This window comes from Ursus americanus, chromosome 1 (genome assembly GCF_024610735.1).
Source record: "Ursus americanus isolate L20-20 chromosome 1, mUrsAme1.1.p, whole genome shotgun sequence".
NCBI classification, from domain to species: domain Eukaryota; kingdom Metazoa; phylum Chordata; class Mammalia; order Carnivora; family Ursidae; genus Ursus; species Ursus americanus.
In genome coordinates, this window is record NC_142127.1 from 38,277,793 (window position 1) to 38,292,905 (window position 15,113).

The 15,113-nt window shown below is 42.0% G+C and overlaps 1 protein-coding gene across 8 annotated transcripts in view; it reads left to right on the plus strand.

Annotated features, from left to right (window-relative positions):
* PKP4 (plakophilin 4) overlaps positions 1–15,113 on the plus strand; it is a 236,160-nt gene that overhangs the window by 192,142 nt on the left and 28,905 nt on the right. For all 8 annotated transcript variants that reach the window (XM_087860912.1, XM_087860933.1, XM_087860920.1 and 5 more), the window contains exons 10-11: positions 2,484–2,612; positions 3,959–4,172. In XM_087860912.1, coding sequence (XP_087717038.1) covers positions 2,484–2,612; positions 3,959–4,172 — 343 coding nt within the window. The remainder of the gene's footprint in view (positions 1–2,483; positions 2,613–3,958; positions 4,173–15,113) is intronic.

The following is a 15,113-nucleotide window of genomic DNA, read 5'->3' on the forward strand; positions in this document are numbered from 1 at the left end:
TTTAAAGAGGAGAGAAATGTGTATTCGTAATGATTGTGAGTCATCAAGGAAAGATGAAGTCATACTCCTTGCACTCTGTTAATTACAGCGTAGATTTACATAACAGGCTTTGGACAGATTTTGACCAGAAATAATTAACATAGTTAACAGTACATAAAATGGTGGCCCTATTTAGAATAGTTCCTTTTTTAGGGCTGACGAATATTAATAAAACATCCATATCAATATTATTTCAAAGTATATAAAATATTTTAATATACATTTAATATACATCATCACAATTTAATCATCACAACCAACCTAAGAGGAAGGTGGAGATGATAGTTTTATTGTTCCTGTTATACAGGTGCGGAAAATAACACTCCAAATAATTAAGTAGTTTTCAAAATCACATAGTAAATAAAAGACCTGGAGCTTCAACATGGGCAATCTAACTCCAAATTCTATGTTTTTTTCCTGCTGTATTAGCCTGCCTCTCTTGGCGTTTGTGGTATTCTTCATGTTTATTAATGATATTCTCAACCAGTCTGTCCCCTAAGCCAGAAATCGCCATCTCACCCTTGGCTTCAGTTTTCCAAAAATGATCTGGCGGCTGTGCAAAGAGTGGATGGGGTGAAGGGTTGATATTTGAAGCGGAGAGAGCGTATAGGAGGCTGTTAGAGACGCCAGGCAAGATAGAAGGGATGGGTTGGGTTTATATGAAATATTATAGAGATAGTAAACAAAGCTTGCTGATAGGTTGGTTAAGAAGGATTTAGGAACGAGAGAAATCAAGGATGGCTCTTTTTGCTTTGAGAAAATAGTGGATAGTCTTTTTGTCACCAATCTTTTCGAATTCTGATCCATTCTGTACTTGGCCACCAGAGTTATCTTCCTTATAGATGTGACCTTATAAATCCTTGCATTCTCTCACTGTTCTGCCTCAAAACCTCTGCCTCTGTGCCTTATGTGTAGGGGAAGCATATAGACTACCTGGGTCTCACCCACCTCCAGTCACTTAATTACTAATCCCAGTTCCTTGTCTCTATTAAAGGTTATTTAATAGTGCCTACCTCATGGGGCAAGTCAAGGTAAATGAGGTGATGCATGTAAAGCTCATGACACAATGCCTGAAGCAGGTAAACTCAATAAATAATTCCTGGTGGTGCTATTAAGGCTAAACTTCTGAGTTGGATGTAAAGATTCTGTACGTGAAACCAATGCTTGTATCTGTAGCACCTGCTCTGGCACGTGCAGCACAGGAAGGAGTCACTGCTCGTTTGAATGGGTAAGTATGTGTGTGCAGGTATAGGTTACCCCTTTGAGGCGGACAAGCAAGTTAACGCATGGAGCCTTCCCAGACCGAGAGAGACTCTAGGCCTTTACAGACTGGACAGTAGAAGTACCACCAGGTTGCTAATTTAAAGGTTTTTTAAAGGTTTATTCAGTATTCATTTTTTTGTAATAGTTCATTCTGTAGTCAAAGTCTGCAAATTTGTTGTTTTGTGAACTGTTTCTAAGAAGTTGGTCTCCGTATGATATAAGCATATATTCACATTTAACAAGGATCCCAAACAGTGAGCCAATCAGTTGCTCACAGTGTGATGTTACCTGAAAAGGCAGAGTATAAAAGTGTATGATCTTAGTATGATTGTGTACTCCTTACACAAAAAGTGGGGATAGCGTAGGGGTTACTGATACAAACTCTGAAAGCAGACTGCTCTGCTGTTGACTAGCCGAGTGACTTTAGGCAAGTTGCTTAGCCTCTCTGTCTCCCTCCATATCTGTGTGGTTGCAATAAGAATAAATGAATAAGTACTCATGAAATATTAAGTGCTATTTAATATGATCCAGTTCTCTGAAGAAAAGTTCTATATACCCCACGTGCACATTTGCACACATGATAGAAAAAAAAGATCAGCAGGAAATGTCAACAGTGTTTTTTTCTGGGTATAGGATTATTGATTAAATATGTTTTTATAATTTTCTGTGTTTCTATCATATAATCAAGAGCAACCATACATAGTAAGTTTCTTAAAAGTTTTCGGGCCCACATTATTTGCAAATTCCAGGCTGACACCAGATCTGCCTATTCCCACCAGCCTTTCTTTCTCTCTGCTCAGGCATGACTTCTCACCTGACTAAAGTGCACTTGTTTGCCTGAGCCTCGCACCTGCAAATTTCTGACATAGGTAGAAGGGCATAAAATTAGAATCGAAGAGGAAAATGAGGATGGAAAAGTTTTTCTTATTAAGAACTTCCTTTGTTCTCTTGACTCTTTCAGTGCATCTGTTTATCGTGATTTCTTTAAGATCCGAAGCATCCGGCCCTCTGCATGTGTTGATCGGGGGGAAGGTTCCTCACATTTATCTATTTTAGGAGTCTGGTAACTTCCAGTTCTGGCCTCAGCCAAGCTTTTTTTTCTAATGACAAGTGCTTCATTCAGCGCATTGTTAAAACATGGCCCTTCCTTTTTTGAAGCCACGTTTGTCTCGCGCAGGGAGTTCGCCTGGCGTGACCCGGAGCTGCCCGAAGTCATCCACATGCTGCAGCACCAGTTCCCGTCGGTCCAGGCGAACGCAGCCGCCTACCTGCAGCACCTGTGCTTTGGTGACAACAAAGTGAAAATGGAGGTACAGGGGCGCCTGGGTAGCGCAGTCGTTAAAGCGTCTGCCTTCGGCTCAGGGCGTGATCCCGGCATACCGGGATCGAGTCCCACATCGGGCTCCTCCGCTATGAGCCTGCTTCTTCCTCTCCCACTCCCCCTGCTGTGTTCCCTCTCTCGCTGGCTGTCTCTCTGTCACATAAATAAATAAAATCTTTAAAAAAAAAAAAAAAAAAAAAAAAAAAAAAAGAAAATGGAGGTACAGCCCCCAGCGCCGGGCAGGCCCCCGGGACGCAGTCCCTTTCCGTTGAGCAGTCACATGCCTGTGTGCTTTAGAAATTACCAGATGCAATGCAGAGGCCCTTTCAAAGGGATATTTTGGTATCAGATACCCCTTTACTTCTTAGCCATGCATTTCAGTATTTCTCAGGAGAAACCAGGATGAGTATACCCCTTGGAGTGCTGTTAGCATTTTCAAATCAGGTGTCCACGATTAGCTTATTTACAAAACAGGACGCAGAAATCAGTTTAACTTGCATTTTTAACGTAGTTTCCAAAAATCTATTACATAAAAATGATGTATGAAACTAGTGAGCTCGTGTACTTGACGAGGTTCTAGTCAAGATTGGCGCCAACATACAATTAAGTCATGTTACAGAGAATTTATAACCGTTACTAATACTGAGCCTATGTGAGTATTTTATTTGCAATTTTAAAGTTTTTTTGGCATTTACAGAAATACAGTGGGTCACTGGTTATCGACTATTGTCCTATGACAGATTCTTTCTTTTAACGTCTTAGCATTTTCCCCCCTGGAATGGCATATGGAACCTCAGTGTTTTTCATCAACCACAATGCAAAACAACATACCCGTTGCTGAGCTAAAGGTGGATGAAGGAAATAGAGCCCAGAAATATTTACGTAATGTGCTAATTAATTGACAAATGGAAGATTAGGGAGAGTAGTCTAGAGAAACAATTGTGTAAACCAAGTGACTTCAGTCAAAAATCCTTTCCTATATGTTACCTCTGATCCTGCTTACAGCTTTGTTGCGTCTGTGTATTTGCTCATTGTGCTCAGAAGTGTAAGCATCATCCTTCTGTGCTTTTAGGAGGTTGGAATAGGATTGTGCTAGCTGCACATGGCCATTAAGACACCTACTTCTCCTTTCCTGTTTTTAAGCCAAACCCAGGAAAAGAGCCTAATCTTGGAGAGTGTCCTTAATGTTTATAAAAGATGTGTTATTTAGAATAAAAAGCAACCTTTTGAAATGATCTGGAGTTGTCCATTTCCCATGATCGTTCCATAACAGACTTGTTTGATCACTGATGAATCATGTCACTTAGGCCTGGTACCTAATATTTTTCATTCTAGGTGTGTAGGTTAGGGGGAATCAAGCATCTGGTTGACCTTTTGGACCACAGAGTTTTGGAAGTTCAGAAGAATGCTTGTGGTGCCCTCCGAAACCTTGTTTTTGGCAAGTCTACAGATGAAAATAAAATAGCAATGAAGAATGTTGGTGGGATACCTGCCTTGTTGCGACTGTTAAGAAAATCTATTGATGCAGAAGTAAGGGAGCTTGTTACAGGTGGGTAAACAATGTGATCTTGTCCTGGAGGAAATGTGGAAAACCATGTAGACGATGCCTTTGTACAGTGGCACTGTGAAGAAGTGGGAGGTTCTAGGTATGAGATCATGGTGTCATGCTCACGACTGTGACAAAGGCTGAATCTAATCTAATGATTCAGTGGCAGTGCTACGGGCTCATCTTGACTAGTATCAGTTATTGTACGCTAATGAGTAAGTATCAGCTAATGGATGTCTTGTACATAGAGAACTGAATACGTCTTTTTTTAATTATGTATTCCATAGCAAATCTGCTTGTTTTCAACAGACTGGCTCTCCTGTATTATGAAAGAAAAATACCTTCCACTTCAGTTCAGCCAGGGTCTAAATGCCCATTAGTACGTCCGATGCTTTCCTAGGTCCCGGAGGTGTGCAGGTGAATAGAACTCAGTCCCTGCCCTCCTTCTCAGGAGAAACACAAGTGGTTCTCGGGATGTCAGTGACATGTGGCAAGTGTCAGGATGCAGTGGAGGCTGCACGGAAGCACAGAGGATGGCTAGGGAAGTTCCCTGGTTTATGTGAAACCAAAACTGTCTTAAACAATGAGGAGGCATTGGCTGGGGAGATACTTCCGGTCACAGGCAGAGGCTCGGAGCCAGCACAGAATAGGGGCTCAGAGCGTCCAGCCTGAGAGGCATCCTGAAGGAAGACAAGGCCAAAGAGAAATGCAGGTCTGGTTTGGGGAACTTTTATGAGGAACTTGTGTCCCATACACAGTGGAGGTGATTATAGGGCATGGTGTAGGTGGTTTGGGCCTTTAAGTGCATTTTTCCCGCAGACACAGGGCGCAGGATTGATTGGAAGTAGATGCGTCTGGTGTCTGGGAGGCCTGGAACCTAGTGGTCATAGCTTGAGCTGCAATCGTGATAGAAGTAAGGGGTGGGCGGTTGAAAAGAGGGAACAGTGAGAGAGACATTTCACAGCGAGGTCACACTGGTCCAGCGTGGGGCGTGAGAGAACAGGAGGAAGTGAGTGATATTTCATCTTGAGAGACTGGACGTTGCAGCACTGTCAGCTGGATTCAAAGGTTCTTGAGGTCCAGACGAAAGAACATTTCTGCAGCAGGGCAAAGTAATGACAGCATTATTTATAATAGAGAATTAGGGGGAAATACTGAGTATTGACTCATAGGAAAATGGTTAAATAGAGGGCAGAACATTCATAGAGCAAAACTACGGACAAGGGTTAAAACAAGTGCATTAAGCTATCTGTGGCAACATAGATAACTATCCAGAAACACTGGCAGAATGATAAGCACAGCATGATACTATTGGTATAAAGTTTCATAACATGCAGGTTGAGTCTATACATTTTTTGATATACGCACATGCAGTGAAGTTAAAATTTTTCATTGGCATGACAGAAGCTAGGTTAAGGATAGTAGTTGCCTCTAGGGGATGCAGATGGAGAAAATGGGATTGGGGGCTATCATCCAGCTCTGTGTCTTTAAAAAGAAAAAGAAACCTGAAACAAATAAGACAAAATATTAATATTTAACAAAACTTCATAGTAGTTACCTGGGTGTTTTATATTTGCTGTGCCATTTTTCATGCTCAAGATATTTAATTTAAAATTTTCTAACAGCATTTTTAAAAAAATTAATCCCATTCTCCACTCACTTCCACTATGAAATTAAAGCTGTAGATTCTGTCAGATATAATTCAGTAACACTTGGGAATGTAGCAAACCATCGTGAATCTAATGTTTAAGGGGAGTCAGCTTTCTTATAAGATACTAATATGGTCAAAATACAGTACCCTGTACTCCAAATAATATTGATATGAAATTTACATAATAAAAGTAGAATATACTTTATGTATAATCCTAAACTCTGGAATGGACTGCCTGCCTTAACGTAGTTTGAATAATGTTTTAACATACCTAATAACATATTGATTTATTAGTATGTTCTCTTTTTCAAATGCTTTGGAGGCAGCAAACCCCCCTCACACCAAAAAAATAAATTATTTACACTTACATATGTATGACGTATGTGTATAAAATTAAAATCAGGACAAGCTAAATAGAATTAAGGAAAAAGGAAGAATATAGACATAGCCATTCTAGAAGTCAACACAATCACTGTGATTATGCCCCCAAATTAGCATTAAGCTCTCAGGGATGTTTAGAGGAGACAGCACGTTTGCAGCATATGAGTGCTTTCTTTCCTTGTCTGGTGTTTTTTCCCCCATCGCTGTGAACTTCCTGTGCGATTGTCTAAATACTTTCTCCCAGTAACACCTGTGCGGCCAGCGAGCCTGCAGACTAACATGTGTGGGCTCCCTGTGAGACCAGTGGTGATCTGTGGATATCCTGATGTTAAAAGCACAGCTTCTACTCAGATTTGGTTCTCTTTTGATTAACTAAGCACTATAAATGTGCAGGTTTTTTCTCTTCTGTCATAATTTCTCACAGAAGGAATAAGTCTTGGCTGGATTTTTGTTCCTGAGGCTTTATCCTTGGGTGAAATGGTTACAGTGCCTGTCCTGAGCTAAGCTCAAGGAATTTGTAAGATTTAGTGATAAACAAGAAGCAAGTACATGAAAGTTTGGTGATTTCTTTTTCATTTGAGAATAAATCCAATTTATTTGAAGTAGAGCCAGACTTTACTACTCAGAGCTTTTAGGTACTAATTCACCTGGTGCATACTCTGGCTCTAAGTGCTAATTCAGAGACGTCCCTCCATGTTCCACTATTTCGTGTGGATGCAGTATTAGCTGCTGAGAACACAAGGTGTTTTCAGACATAGGCCCTAGCCTCGAAAGGAGGATATGAGTGTTTACTCATTCAAAAAGGCCTATTCCTCCAATAGATATCTTGCTTCCAATGTAAAACCAGCAACAACCTCTGATTTTTTTTTTTGAAGCAACTGCCAGTAGCTTTTAAGCTTTAAGAAGTATTTTTATCCATACTTGTAGGAGAGGAAAAATTAAGAGTTGCTTTATAACTCTGTACTTTTACTCCTAATAATTTATACTCATATAAGAGCTGATTGCTTACAAAACATTCCCTTCAGAAGTCATCTTTGCTTTGGAATGGGAGTGGTCAGTTTGTGAACACTTCACTCAGTTGACTTATATAAAGGAGTTGGTCCAGAGGACTTAAGAAGTGAATTTCCAGCTCCCAAATGCTAAATGTCAGCCTCAGTTTGATTTGTATATAAACATTATCCAGCTAATATGAAACTGCAAAGTCATAATGTAATCTAGCATAGTTATGTGTGTGTGTGTTGCATGTATGCATGTATTTATAGACCAAGATTTATGAAGACAAGAAAAATTATATGTTCACTTTTTTCAGCTCCAGAATTTAGTGGTTACCACCTTTAAATGCTCTTCAGTAATTTTTAAAAAATAACGAGTCCCTGATGTGTTTTAAAGCATGACAATATCAAGACATCCTTGCACTCTTTCATTCATTCTTTCCTCGAGTCAAATAAGCCATCTTTGAACCATAGAATCACAGGGTTGGAGAGGACCTCAAAATAAATTTTGTCGCATCCACTATCTGATGCATGTATGCCCTGTACAGCTTCCACATAAAGTAGCCACCCGTGATGTGCTCGGACCCACAGAGACAGGGAACCCGTTGCTTTGTGGGGTGAAGACTGAGCAGTAGTGTTATCCAGAGAGCAACAAGAAGACATTAAGTATGGCTTGAGAAGGCAAGAAAGATGGGCCCTCAGGAGCTCATTTGGCTAGGAATTGCCCTAAAGGAGAAGACCAGTTGGCCCTAAATCCAGCATCCCCGACCTCTCTTAACCAGAAAGTGTGTCCCAGTCTGAACCATTCTCATTAAAGCATGTCTGCTCCAAACATGGGCAGCTGGGTTCTCTGTGACCACATCACTCGGCATGCCCTATGAGCTGCCCATTTCCTGTAAAATCCTCTTTGAAAACAGAACACTGTCCTTCCAAATTTCAGTGTTCTGCCAGTGTCTCCACAAATCACTCTGGCCCTGGCCGGCCTCGCACAATGTTTGCACTTTGCAGGTATGGTGTAAGAGCTCCTCAGTGGGGATTATAGTCGATTTAGGATCGTGAAATGTTAAATACAGTGAACTGCCGTGTTCAAAATATTGTATTATCTGAAAAAATTACTATCCCCTTTGAAACTAGATATTTTATTCTTAACAATAAGTAATTCAACTTAGTTATTAATCCAAAGACTTACATTTTTTCTAGTCCCCTTTGTTTCAGTTTGGCATTTAATATACGTAAATGAAGAAATTTTAGCTATCTTTTAAAAAGATGCCTCACCTTTGCTTGGAATATAATAATTGCCCAGCACCTGCATTTTGGGCCACATCTTTATTTGCAAAGAAAAATGCTTTTTGCCAGGTGTATTTTCTCAAGACAGTATGGCTGTCATTGTTAATTAAAATGGTCCTGTAATAATGTAACAGGATTTTTGTGTTTTCTTCATTGTGTTGAACATTTTCCAGGTTGAAACCTAAAGAGCTTTTCTTTTAGTAATTGCTGATCTGTATGGGTGCTTAGGGGGCTTTTGTTGTTGTTTTTTATAGTCACAAAGACACTTTTTGCCTTTATTGTGCTTAAACTTGAAAGCTGCGTGAAGTATGGTTGTTCCCGGTTGGGTTAGAAAATGAATGTCTTCGAGGCCACATGCTACGGGTGGAAAGTGGGAACATCTTGTCACTAGAAAAGATATGTGCAACTCATTTGCTCAAGATAATTAAATAGTGTTTCTAAGCCAGGAAATATGAGTTTCGAGTTTGAGCATCCTGCAAGCATCATTTTTTAAAAGCTATTGAAATTGATATTTCACAGAATCCGGAGGCTTACCTTTTAATGTACCAGATGTCCCAAAACTACCACACTTCTATTATCCCTATTAACACTAGCATTAAATATCAAAAAGTAGCCTTCATTCTTGAATAATAATAGACTTTGTTTAAATGACTGCTATAGTCACATTCTTTCCAATTTAGCAAGTGGTTATTCATCCATATGGCTAAGTAAAATATTTCCACACTGTTTATTTAAGAATTTTTGGATGCTAGCAGTGGATTTCAAACACTATGCAGAATATGAAATTAGGTTTACTCCCTTACTGATCATTAGCTCCATGTTTCTAATTAGGTAATAACTTAAGAAGGAAATGATAGGCCTGCACTAAGAAAGGGTAGATGGTCCAGGCTAAAGTTTAGCCAATAGTAGGATGTTCTATAAAGAGCAGCAGCTTAGTGGACATGCATTCAGCCATTTGGACTGTTAAGTGCCATTACAGGATAAAATAATTTACTAAACATGTCCCCTTGGTCTAATTATTATGCCTTCAAAAAAGTCATTTGTTCTTTGGTCCAGAGAGGAGTTGGCCTATTTTTGTCCTGCTTTTTGTGGACCACTAGAGCCATCAGGTGTTGCATGGGGAATTTTCAGAAATCTAGCAGCATCTCTTCCCAATTCCCAGCCAATGTCAGTGGGATCCTCACCGCTTGCCCCACTTTATAAAACAGGAACAACAGAATCGTGTGCTTTCTTATTTACTGAACATTTCAAACCATAAAAATTGATAATAAGAAATAAAATGACAAACAAAGAAGTTTAATTGATAAGACAGAACCATGTATCATAAATGAGACAACTCCTAATTCAGAGTCACAGAACTTTGAAGTGGAAAGTGCCTTAAAGAAATCTTCTGTTCTGCCCCCCTATATTGCCAGTGAGAAATTGGGGTCCAGAGAGATTGAGTCCTGGTTGGGTTCCTGGCTTGCAGGCCAGAGCACTTCCTCCTTCCCTGCCTCTACCTCTGCCTCCTCTCTTGGCCCATCCCTGGGCCACTGACAAGTGCTGAGCAGGTGCAAAATCTGGGGGTGTATCTGCCCATTTTCAGTGTCGCCTCCCTTCATTCTTTCAGATAACCACTGAAAAGAAGAAAGAAAACACAGTATCTCCTTTATTCTCTGCATTTCACCTGAGAATGTAGAGAAATCTGTTTGAACTCGGCCAGTAGCACGTTCACATCAAACTACTGATTGGGTCTAATCATAAAGTGTCAGGTTGCTTAGAAAACGTGAAATGTGATTTTAGTCTTGTGACTATTTCAAGATTTATAGTCCAAGTATGAAAAGATTCAACCTTGTAAGTAGAATATGACCTTCTATTTTATGTGTAGGCTTCTAAATGCCAAGCAAAATGAGGCAGTCAAATGGGGAGTGTCAGAGGTCCCTAGAGAACTCAGGCGGTCAGCTGTTGGTCAGGGTAGAATTTACCAGCACAAGAGAGGCCCCATAGTGACACACTGTCTTGGGAGATTAGACAGCCAGTATATTTGAGAAAGATGAAGGCCTATGACAAAAATCTAAAAAGAAGATGCCCAAGAGACGCCAGCCCAGGTCCCTCGAGGACTTTGCAGTTTCTAAGTCTATAGGACTTCTCGTGGCTTAGTAGTGGAGGTACTTTTGTCTCTGGGCTTCTGCTCAGGGCCAGACAGCGAGGCTGAAGATTGAGTGCACATGAGGAAGCACGTTCCTGGAACCCTTCAGAGTCAGCTGTGGAACACGTAACTTCAGTGACTTCTTCTCGGGCACATCTCTAGGATAGTGTAAATGACCTAGTTCTGTGCCAAAAGCTGAAGTAACTTGAAGAACAACCAAGGTGGCCAGGTCACTGCCCTCCCTGCCACCTCAGCATCACTGGGATTCTCTCGGGAGGATTTCCCTTTGTGTGACCTGTTCGCTTTTACAAACTCTCCCTGGCAGAAAGAGCCATCCTTTACATCCCTTATGGGCAATTCTCAGTCAGCATTTCCTAATTACTGATTATTTTCAGCAGAAATGCCTTTCCAGGGTATGGAGGACTCCGTGACTACATGATGTAGTTAATACTCTCCACCTATCCGTGAAGTTGCAAAATTACCTGAAATAAAGAAGAGTATGTTGGAATGTAAATGTGAGTCTGTAAACGGATCTCTAGAAATTGATCTTTTCAAAGATGCTGTGATCCACCTTTGTACCTGAAAAATCACAAAAACGCAGGCTCACCCTTATGTTCTTTAAAGATTCTAAAGATCTGTCGCTCGTGTCCTTTGGCAGGGGAAGACTTAACCAGCAGGAGCAATCTCCTTCAAATTCAGTATGTAGGCTGGAGCCCCACTCTGTACAGCCTCTGCTGCTAGCCCAGGCCGTGGGCTCCACACTGCTCCCTCCAGGGAAGATTCCTTCTCCCACATCACCTAAGCGCCATCTCCTTCCTGCTGCTGAACCAGAGGCGGTGACCACTGCGCTCATAGCTGGGCCCGAGGGAACTTTTCCATGGCTGACAGGGAGTATGCATGAGCTGTGTGCAGGAAACCACAGGAAGGGGGCCAGCGAGCAAGGCCAGGCCCCCCCAGCTGGCTGGGCCAGGCCTCCCTGTGGGACCCAGCCCTGGGGCAGCTGGACTGCCCATCACCTAAGTCGCCAGCTGTGCCGGCCTGCAGGGAGGGCAGCAAGCAGGCCTCGTCTGGCGGCAGGAAGAAGGAAACCGTGAGAATCCACGATGGCACGTTCTACCGGGAGTCACTGCACACGGTTCAGCCAGCCCCTGCTGAGATGGGAGCATCTGAGGAACCCCAAGAGCGATTGTACACTGCTTTGAGTGTTGTTTCCTCAGCATTATAGCTGGAGAAAGAAAGGCTTTTCTATGACTGAAGCCAGTACTTCTGCCCTACTCCCGTAATAATTGCTTTCCCATTAGATCAGTTCTATTCCTGTTTCATAATTTGTTCACAGCATTCCAGTCCTGGTGGAAGCTTGAGTGATTTGCCTGAAGCCACAAATGGTAGGCATTCTTCACTGTACTGCTCTTTTCCTGCTGCCCCTTGATTTCCTCCTTCCTGTTACAGCTCCAGATCCTCGCACAGTTGCCAGGCGGGGGCTCAGCTTGGAGGCTACCCTCACCTTGCGTCAGGCTCCAAACTCTCGGCACAAGCACTCGCCCTTCCTCTCTGCCTTCCCATCTCGTCCTCACTCCTCAGGTCCTCATCACATTCCCCCTAAACGACTCCCTGGGACATGGGCTCTGCCCCTCCTGGTCCATGAGCCCCCCCGCCCCCCCGGTCATCCCTGGGATCACACTTGTCCCTGCCTTCCACACTTCCCCACTTGGCAGTTCACGTCTGCAGCCCCTGTCCTTCCCTTCTAGGCCAGCCCAAGGCTGTAGCCCACCTGGAAGGATTTCCCCCACCCCAGTGCTTCTCCCCAGCTTCTGCCCTTCACACTTCAGCTTAGAATGTGGTGGTCCCCAATCCTACCAGACGGTTCCTACGTGTAGAAAAACATCCAGGGAGAAGCAGCATGTTGTTGGGAGTGACTGAGCTCTGGGGTAAGATTGACTTGTTTCCTTCCGGTTCTGTGGCCCCAGGCAAGTCACCCCTCCCGGTACCAGCTTCCCCAGTGATAAACAAGTACCTGTTGCTTGGCGTGATGATGGGTGTGGAGTGCCTGGCACAAATGACATGCGGGCTGTGCTTGCTGCTCCTCCGACACTCGGGTGCTTTGTCACGGCTGCCTTGTGCTGTAACTGTTTGTGGCAAGGCCTCTGAGAGCAGAGGGCTCACCTCCATGTCTCCCTTAGATGCTGGCATGCAGTGAACAAGTATCTCTCCCGGCACTTCCCAAAAGAAGTATAATGTAGGGCACATGTAATTCTGAACTTCCTAGTAGCCACATGAAAAAGGAAAAAGAAACAGGTATTATTTATTTTTAAAATGTAGTTTATTTAACCCAGTTCTTCTAAATGATTTATAAGCAATATAAAAATTATTAATACGAGGTTTTACATTCATTTCTTTCATACCAAGTCTTCATTCTCCACTATGTATTTTACACTTCTAGCGTTCGGCTCAATTCGGACTAGCCACGTCTGGATAGCTCCTCTACTCCGTGAACGTGTATCTGAGAGGCCTGAGCTGCATGGCTCTCGTGGACAGGGACGTAGGTGGCCATATTGTGACCAGATGTAGTAGCCATAGAGTCATGACATTACTGTCTTCCCAACAGAAAGCCTCAGAGGTTTATAAAAACCCTACAGGGGTTAGGGGAGAGCTTCAGGGACAGCATCAATGAGAAGAAATGGAGAGGTGTATTTGCTGGATCATGACTGTTTCAGCCAAAGATTATCTAGGGGGATAGTAATGGAGGCATGCGCTCGGAGCAGGCAGTGGCCCCAGCTTCAGAGCTCCTACTCCTGCCTTGTTACCCACAGACTGATTTTACAAGAGGCACACACACTCTGACCTTCATATGCAGTCTGAAGGCTTGATGTTTTATATTTTCACTATTAGCCTAATATTTGTATCCCGACTTATCAAGAATTCTTGCAGGGTGGGTATCCCAACACCAGCGTGTTCCAGGGAGCACACAGATTTGGGGGCAGGGGGGTTGCTGAGCACACGTATCAGAGTTGAAGCGGAGGCATGAGAGTGACCTGTCCTGACGCTCACTCTGTGCCGGAACGGTAGGGACTCATCCTCTGTTCTCTGATACAATACTCTCCCGCCCCTAAGGCTTGCGTAGTTCTGTTTAGCTCATGGACATCTTGTAAAAAGCAGGACTGACAGAACATCAAGCACAGACACCGAGAATAAGGCTCTCGAAGAAGGAAATGCAGGAACATGTCCGGCAGGGCTGTTTAAAGTGTACTTTGTTCTTTTGGCTGTTTTATTTTTCTTTTCGCAATGTCCACAAGCATTTGTGGGGCTTTTTTATAATTAGGAAACTGGGCATAAATTGACGGCTATGTAAAAATTAATGCTTTTAGATTTCTTTCGTATCAGAAAGAAAAACAATTATGTAAGCTGTTACATATTTCAGCTACCAGAGAAATAATATTTTCCAAATGTTGTTTGGTTGGTTTTTAATGTCCGTTAAGAAATTCATTTTTCAAATAGTGCTATTATTTTAATTAATCAGTAAAATCAGTTTCTAATTTGACTATAAAATTATCAGTTGGTTGTTAGAATAGCTATAAAGCTACTTTTAAATACGAGCTCTTTCAAAATTTTGCAGTGTAGGATTTATGTGAAATGGTATTTTAATTACTTTATTCATTCTTTGTGGGGAAAATGAACTTTCATCTTTCATGGGAGTATTTCATTGCGATTATTGGTTACTCATAATTGCATGAACTTTTTCCTGCGGTAGAGAAGCAGCAGCTTTTTCTACAATAATATGCATGAAATTCTCTGATATTTTCTAAATTAGTTTATATGTGTATATTCCTAGCTCTCCCAACAAATAGCTAATTGCCTTAAATTAAAGAAAAACCTCAAGCTTCCTAAACCAAATTATAGTTTATTGTTAACTTCCTCTTTAGAAACCATGGAGTATGCTGATAAATCTTTTCGAAGCAAACTTTGCATGAGGACCTCAGAGCTCGAGGTTTGTCATGTTGATGAGGATGTAATCCTATGGCTTTCTGTTTTCTCAACAGTCTTGGTACATCTGGGAGTCGGTGTATTTACTGTTCATTACTTACTGCTCTAGCAGCATTCTTTTGACCCAGTAAATGAGGCCTAGACAGACCAAGTGGGGAGAACATCGTTTTAGTACCACTTCAGTGGGGTGGAGTACACACAGGTATTATTAGCTCGTCTTAAGAATGGTGCTTTTTACTTGGAATAAATAAGCCAAATTATCATTCCATAGCTAAGGCTTTTAAGTTTAATTTGAACCTTCTTCATCCAGTATTGGTTGATCAGAACTGGTTGTTTAGGCTTTCCATAACCTTGTTTTTGAAACAGAAAGTGGGGAAGAAAAAAATCAATGTCTGTGATATTCAAAGTGGCTAGTTGAAATCCACACCCAGTGCTGTAGCTCTCTGTGTAACAATGTACCGTGCAGGATTAGAGGGATAATGTAACTCAGTGCAAGATGATAAAGCTGCCTTGGTATGGGTCCT